This window comes from Girardinichthys multiradiatus, chromosome X (genome assembly GCF_021462225.1).
Source record: "Girardinichthys multiradiatus isolate DD_20200921_A chromosome X, DD_fGirMul_XY1, whole genome shotgun sequence".
Lineage (NCBI taxonomy): Eukaryota > Metazoa > Chordata > Actinopteri > Cyprinodontiformes > Goodeidae > Girardinichthys > Girardinichthys multiradiatus.
This window is the reverse complement of record NC_061817.1, coordinates 19,980,164-19,988,486: the sequence shown is the minus strand read 5'-3', so window position 1 is coordinate 19,988,486 and position 8,323 is coordinate 19,980,164. Positions and strand designations below refer to the sequence as shown.

The 8,323-nt window shown below is 38.4% G+C and overlaps 1 protein-coding gene across 2 annotated transcripts in view; it reads left to right on the top strand.

The window, feature by feature from the left end:
• The first annotated feature begins 893 nt into the window (after nt 1-893).
• Nucleotides 894-8,323, top strand: part of LOC124862339 (brain-specific angiogenesis inhibitor 1-associated protein 2-like protein 1) — a 50,998-nt gene continuing 43,568 nt past the window's right edge. For both annotated transcript variants that reach the window (XM_047356197.1, XM_047356198.1), the window contains exons 1-3: nt 894-1,250; nt 4,536-4,611; nt 4,864-4,950. In XM_047356197.1, coding sequence (XP_047212153.1) covers nt 1,200-1,250; nt 4,536-4,611; nt 4,864-4,950 — 214 coding nt within the window. In that variant the 5' untranslated portion in view covers nt 894-1,199. The remainder of the gene's footprint in view (nt 1,251-4,535; nt 4,612-4,863; nt 4,951-8,323) is intronic.

The window sequence follows — 8,323 nt, the reverse complement described above, 5'->3', positions numbered from 1 at the left end:
CTATGGCTTACTGTATACTTTGGGGTTTAATAACTTGTGGCCAGCTGAAATATAATAATCCGTGCTGTAATTATCCAATGGGAGACTATTTACCTAATTGCGTTGTTAAATCCAAGTGGTGACTTTCGTTTTTTTTGGACAGGCAGTGCATGGCACACTTTTCAGATTTGAATTTGCAATAAAATGTTAAAAACTATAACACTTTATTTTCTCTTCAAAATTATGCACTACTCTGTGATAGTCTGTCTCCAGAAACCCTATTAAAGTATACAAAAGTTGGAAGTTGTAGTTTCATAAAATTGTATAACGTTTGACGTATGAATACTTTTGCAAGGCACTATATATCCGGAAAGTATGTCCGTGTATGAACAATGCGCCTCCAGGGGGCGACCGTGCCCCACAGTTTGTCTATTTTTTCCATCTGTGCTGCCTGCCATACAGCTACAGGTACATTCAAAGACTAAATACATCGATGTTTTGAAAGAAAAAACATGTTTTGTTATAAAGTTAAAGCTGATAACATTAAATATATAAATCTTGCTTAAACAGATGAACACACAGAGTTGTTTTGAGTAACTGGATCAATTAAAAGTGCGAAAATCAAACAAACATATCTACATTGGGGAAAGCGCGTCTCACTCTTAGATTATATGGAGAGTATGTGTCCCTACAAGGATTTGTTAAAATAATAAATACAAATACGACAAAAATTTAATTTGAGATTTAGGTTTATTGTCACACTAAGAATCGTTTCCCAGTTTAGTTAAACAGATGAGTGTGCGAGTAAATAATCATTATGAAGTTTCATAAGAGTTACAAAAACAGTTAAGGGTTAAAATAGGCTAATAATACCTCCCTCCACAGGTCTCCTCCCCTTCTGTGAACTAGCCACCTACAACAAGTTTGACAGTTCAGGCTTTTAGTGCCGTGCAGCAGTGGCAGCGACAGAAAATTACACTTTCTCCCATTGAAGCCGGATTTTGTCTTATTTCTGTCAACATGTGTGAGTTTGGCGTTTCCTGCTGGCTATGAAGGAATCTATACGTCCGTAGGTTTTGGTCACTTCTTCTCCTGGGAGTCATTCTTTCCTCTTTTTTTTTGTGGGGGGGTGGGGGCTCGCGTTGGTGTTGTGTCTGAGAAACAAGTTCGAGGAAAATCTCTCTTTTTCCATTTATTCGGGCGTCGAGAGGAGAATAAAGATGTCGAAGAAGGTGGAGGAAGCGAACAAGCTCGCCGAAAATACATACAAGGTGGGTATATGGCTACTGGTTTAGATGGGAAGCTGGGAAGACAACAGGTGCGACCACGACGGGGGAGAAAATTCCTCCATACCTACACGTTCATGCGGCAGAGCAAAGCTGGAGAGGTGTTAACTAATTAAAAGCTGATTCCTTCTTATTTTAAAAGCGACGTTTAATAAACTTGACATAAATGGGAATAGTTTTTAGTTTTCACTGGCAACATGGCAACTTGTATGGATGAAGATAAACTATTATAAGGACTAATTAAATATTCAATTAAATATAGCTGGCTACCTAAGTGGCCTGTTTAGCTCTGCCTTTTTTAATCTTACTGCATGTAAACGCTTCAAAGCGGTTTTCCAGCAGGTTTTGCCTGAGTTTAGAAATCTGGTTTTTGGAGAGGTGAATCACTGGTTTTGAGGAAAATGGCCCCACCCCGTTTGTATTGTTCCATTATGAAAGCGCTGTCTTTTAAAGTTTCAGCCTTATCTCAGGCAGCATATGATTAGAATAGTGGTTTGTTTAGGCTCTAAATAAATTGCTTGTAGGGATGTATTTAATTTATTTTGGGTATTATAGCTATCAGCGGACACACAAATAGCTATCTTTAGAAAATAAAAATATTACACAAAACCAATAAAAAAATACAGTAACTAACACAAAAAAAAACAACACAAAACAGCCGAAGAGGGTGGCTGTTCAATAGACTGTATTCAATTATATCAATGGAAAGCTTAGTGGAAGGAAAAAATCTGGTAGAAAAAGTTGCAAAAGCAGTGGGATTGTGCTAGTGCTTCAAGAGGCGTTACACATGGAGGTAACCAGGACATAGGCTACAACTGTCATCATCAAAATTAACTGTGTGTAACAGATTTATATCACATCAGTTTCGCTTTTGGAATTGATTTACTGAGGAAAAAAAACTTTTTAATCATATTTAAATTATTTGGGATCCACTTGTAGGTTTGATGCAGAACAGTTTCAGTTCAAATGGGCCCCATACGGACCGGACCCTAGATGTGTTGCCTAATTTAAAATTATTTCCTTAATACCATCAATGTGAAACTTGACTGACTGCAGTGTTGGACCCAGAAAAGAGCTCCATATGGTACCCAACTGCTTTTGCCAATATGCAATGCATTTTGCCAACCCAACTGGGTCCCATATGACATTGTGAGTGCAATCCATATAGGAGCCACATACACATGTTGACTGGGGTTTAAGATGTTCTGGAAGTAACAGAAAAAAATAGATACTGACAATAAGCAATCTCAATGGTTGCACACCATTGAGATTGAGGTTTTCCCTGTAAAATACCTCTTAAATATGTTTTCTTTAAAGATGGTTGAGACTGAAAAGAAAAAAAAAAAAAAAACATCAACAGTTGCCACGTCTTACACTCTGGATGCTACTCTCCACAGGTAGCACATTAAAGGTCTATAAAGAGCTAGAGTGGGGGGAAAAAAGGAGACTGAAGGCTTTTCTTACAAGCCTTTAGTTTTTTTGAACAGCTTTTATTTACCTGGCGTATTGTTAGGGCAGCCCCCGCAGCTCATTGAAGTGGTGAAATTCAGGAAAAAGACTGCAGGTTTAATAATTTAGGCGCCTGTGTGTTTTGTTTGGTAAGATTATACAGCAAGCTCCTCAGCAGCCATCACCTCTTGCTTAAAGTTAATGGTAATAAAATGCTTATAACCATTATGGAAACTATGTGGCTTTGCAGATAAGGTTTGCACATTTCATAATGTGAAAGTCTGACAGAATAACAGCTTCTGTCTTTGTAGTTGGATTATTAGATATAAAATTTCATAGCACAAATTATTTTGATTGTATAATTTGCAACATTTATCATATTCTGAGAGACATCTTTAGCTTAAATGTTACTTTCTGACTTAAAGGCGAGAATCTGACTTGGGTAATCATTACATGACTCATAAAATATTGATTGGGTGGGTGACTTGGTGCGCTTCACTGCGGTTCGATCATTTGTAGACATGGATTTACACCTAATCTAAGATTTTATTTAATAGGCACGACTCTGGTAGGATACTACAAATTTATTCTTACATTTTTTCATCTCATTGAGGTTTGTGAAGGAATGCTAGAAATAAAAATTGCTCCTAGTGTTTTTCCCCTTTTATGCACTGTGGAAATAATGTCTTTAGGTTCTTTGTTTTTGGTTTCATTTACCATTTTTGACTTGTTGCATCCCTGTCTTTAATCGAGATGTAATAACTCATAACTCAGTTATTAGCACTTTTCAGATAATCTGTTAGGATGGATAGATGTGCCTTGAGATGACATTTGTTATTTGGTGCTTTAGAGAAAAACTAACTAACTGAATTGAATCACTAATGACTATTTTAAGACAAAATACTTGGGTGGTATGGACCACTGTTTACTAGTTGTGCATCAATGCAGTCAGTCAGTTTCTACCGCTTCTTCCATATTGGGTCGTGGGAAAGCTGGTGCCTATCTCCAGCATTATATGGACGGGAGGCGGGGTACACCCTGGACAGGTCGCCAGTCCATGACAGGGCAACACAGGCACACACAGGACAAATAACAACGCACACACTTGTTCGCGCCTAAGGGCAATTTAGAGAAACCAACTAACCTAACAGTCATGTTTCTGGACTGTGGGAGGAAGCCGGAGTACCCGGAGAGAACCCACACATGCACAGGAAGAACATGCAAACTCCATCACTACATCCATTCATCCATAAATTAATGCATCCATTAGAGCTGCACAATGTCAAGAAAACATCTAATTGCAATACTGTTGCTGAATATTGCCATGATGATACAGATTACAATTAACTCACAATGTTTGGCTCTTTCCTTTATTTTTCTTCATCACAATGTCCTCACCATGCTGTGAGCTAAAGGATCTCAACCCCTAATTAAATATACAGGTTTGCATTGACGGAAAAGAAACTCCTTTCAACAGGCCACAGATATTATTGGCACAATAAATTTGCATCTCAAATATATTATCTTATCAAATATTGCATCCAAGCAGTCCTATGTGATTGCAGGATTGCACACAATGATATTGCAATGATGATTGTGATTCAGTATACAGTATTGGTGGAGCCGTACAATCTATAGATCAATATGTTCATCTTTAAATCTGTCCGGCCATCCATCCATAAATCTGTACGTCCATCTATCCGACAATTTGTCTATCCGTCCTTATTTGAAAAACCCACTTTTGTATTGGCTGCTTAACATTTTAATCCCGTTATTCATGTTTCATGAAACGTCTTTCTTATGGCCACTGTGTTCTTGCAGAATGTGATGGAACAGTTCAACCCAGGACTTAGGAACCTGGTGAACCTGGGGAAGAGTTATGAGAAGTCCGTTAACGGTGAGCCGGGTTTCTTATTTTTATTTGTTTACTGTAAGACAAGGCAAGTTTATTTGTACAGCACATTTCAGCAACAAGACAATGCGAAGTGCTTTACATGATGTATTATTTGGTTTGTTTTGCTTTTTCGGTGCACTGATAAGCAGAGTTTTGACAGGTGGACACAAATTTAATAAAATATAATACATCTTCACATTTTCTGGTTCTCAACCGTTACGGACACCTCTCACAAACATTTTATCATTTTTCCAGCTATGTCCATGGCAGGAAAGTTGTATTTTGATGCACTGTCTAAGATTGGAGAGAATGCTACTGGGTCTCCTGCCTCCAAAGAATTGGGTAAGTTTCTATGTTGCTCTGTTCTCTGACTTTCTCCTGGGATTAACAGGGAAAATGTGTAGACTGTGAAGATGGCACTCGCTCATGTGGAGTTACTGGTTAGTGTTTTTTTTTTTTTTTTGGCACCTCTAAAAGGTAAAGCAGACAAAGTGTCATAAAAAGGACTCCGTACTAAGTAGCACCACCATTTTTGGCAATTTCTTAATAAAAAAAAAAAACGTTTCGGACATGTTTGATGGAAATGTTTCCAGTAGGTTGGTTGCAACTGTGCTTCATTTTGTGAAGGGGGCTGCGTTGACTACATATACGGTCTGGATTTGATGTCAGTTTTTTTCTAAATCTCCCTCGCTATCCATCCCCAAACATTTTCAGTCGAGGGATGCCCGCCTCACAATCCTGCCTCACAATCCTGCACAAATCAGGCTTGATTATTTTATTAAAGAAAAAAGCTCCCAAGATCTTGGAGGAGACTCATCCACTGTGCTGAAAACTCTGTAAGGTAGGAAACCAGAATAACAGTTAAGGTTTTGTTTTTTTTCTTATCAGAGAATGCAGCTTTCTTCCAACTTTCAGTGTACATGTTTGGTGCTCCCTTGGAAACTTCCCAATTGTGGGGTAGGAAGAGATGTGACCTTTGCAGTCAGCATCAGTAGGTGCCTTAATTTTGGTTCAGGATCTTCCTGTGTCTTCACAGACAACCTGTTGGATAACCTGGATTTTGCTTTTATCTACAGGCAGCCATGACGGCATGAATGCCTGACGGAAAACTTAAAAGCCAGATTCATTGGTGGATTTTAACCTTTTAGGGTGATGGTCTTTCGATCAGCTAATAAACAGCCAATTTTAGTTTAAAAGTTTTTTTGTTTTTTTTTGGGGGGGGGGAGGTTTGCTACTTGCTCCTTTTTTGTATTTTTTCTTCTGTTTTTTGAAGCTATACTTACAATAAGCTTTATGTGTAAACAGGCGCAGAGTTTAGTCTTCTGGTTGTTCCTGTCCAAATCCCCAAGCCTCACCTTGCTCCTGTCCAGCATGCAGTCCAGAGATGACGAGGACTCGCCTCACTGTCACAAGTGGCACTCTTTCATTTAGCCACTGTATGCCTCTCTTCTCCCGCTGGGGATTGGGAGCTAAACTGCTAATTAAATTCTGCAGCACATTGGGAAAAGCCACCTGTTGTTGCGCTGGCGTCCGTTTGCTGGCACCACTAAAAACAATTTTTAAAAACTCTAAAATGTTTTAACTTGGTTTACAGACTGCTTTTTTCTGGACAGTTTTAATTTGTGGTAGGTTTATGTTATAGTGTGATTATAATTTATTGTTTTTGTTTATATCTTGTTGTCTTTTGCATGTATTATTGGCTGTTTTGGACAGAATAGAAGATTTCACTATCGATTCATTTTGCAAAAAAAAAAAAAAAAGGGAGGTTAACATAAATTCAAAAACAGCTGATGATCATTGATGTCAAAAATGGTTGAATGGTGTCATTAACAATTCAATAACTGGTTTAAAGATGGATTATGTGGTTGTATATTTGGATGTTTATTGAAGACTCCATGTGTATTGATATATCTATTGGGGTCCACTGCTGCATTTCTACACAAATAGTCCATAATATCCCAGCAATTGTTGCCTCTAGCAGGTTGAGATCCGACTAATGTGTCATCATGGGCTTAATGTTGAACAAGGATCCTTGAACAGCTGCGGTCCAAGATGGTGGAGGCTTCCCGCCGTGCTGTTTCCTTCAGTTAGTCATTTCTCACAAAGTGCAACGCATATGTGTGCCTTGTTCCTCAGCTGTAGCTACTGCCACAAATAGATTCAGTCAAACTCTGGAGGCAGATCCGTTTGAACAGATTTACACCTACATTTTATGCATGCATTCATTCAGACGTTTGTGTTGATATCCACTGAAAAATATTGTAATTGGGGCTGAGATGAATGCCCTTCAATGCCACATACAGCTTGATGCTTCTGACTGAAGGGACATAAACTGCTTATTATTCATAAATACATTTAAAAACCATGTTTAGTTAAGTTGTCAGATGGTCTGATATGCAATTTAACGATTATGCTTTAGATAGAAAAAATCTTGTGTGCATCAACAGATGGTCGACTTACTAAATACATTTTTAAGGGTGAAAGTCACCTTTTACATGTGGATAACTCCAGGACCTCTAATCTGTGACACAGATAAAGAGAGCTGTACTGTACTGTCATGACGGATCACTACTGTCTGTGTCATTATTTTGGATAATTTAGAAAGGTGGTGAATAAATGCAGAGTTTTATGTCATCTAATGATTGCTGACTGTAAAACCAGGTGCTTTGTGATATGACGTCTTCAGACTCAAAGGCCAGTAATATATGTAAATAAGAGAGTGTCTACATTGTCATTAGGAACTTGCTCATGGCTGTAGAGCAGCTGCCCTGTAGAAACCTGAGCTCCACTGACACATTGCCAGAAACCAGATACTCTTGAAAGAAACTGAAGGACCTCTGCACCTTGTCCTGCTACCTTCTTCTTTATCATCCCTTTATCCCCAGTTCCTTCCACACCAACATTTACAGTCATATCTGATCTCTCACAGGGCAGCAGAAAGTTGTTTGTGGCTCAAGTAGAATTTAATTGAGATTCAGTCACAGTTGGTCATTAACTCCGTTTTCACTATTCAGGATTTACAGCATTCAGCAGATGTGTGCGCTATGACTTCTGGTCTTTATAGCGCGTATACTTGTTTACCTTTTTCTAATAATTACTTTTCCTATTAAAAATGAATTGGACAGGATTTAAATCATCCAAACACTTTGTGCTCTTTGAAGGCTAACTACCTCCCTCCAATTTGACCTAAAAACCTCATTCAAGCTTCAAACTAAAACACTGGACCATTATGAAAAGATTCAGTTTTTTAATATGTTTTGCACTTGTTATAAAATCACAGTTTAAAGGGGACATATCATGCTTTTAAATCCTTCGTTTTCACACTTAAATTAAGTTGTGGTCTATTTAAAGTGGGACTGCAATGCTTTGGTCTGAATTCCTTGTTATCGTAGCTCTACAGGCTCTGCATTTACCCCTCTTCTGAGGTGTTTGAGCAACTCGTTTTGGTGCCGTCTCTTTAAATGCTACTGAGGCACATCACACCCCGCCCCCGTCCAGGTCCACTCCAACCCGTTCGGCCAATTTTTAAGTTTAATAACAGAGAGACAATTATCTTGCCGCACAGAAACAAGACAAAAACGGCATAAACAATACTAAACTGTTTATGTAGTAATACAATTCAAAACACTCAGTACAGGAGCTAAAAGCAGCACACAGCACTAACATGAGCAGAAGGCACAAAGCTACAGCTATCAAAACAATGGCTAGGACATCA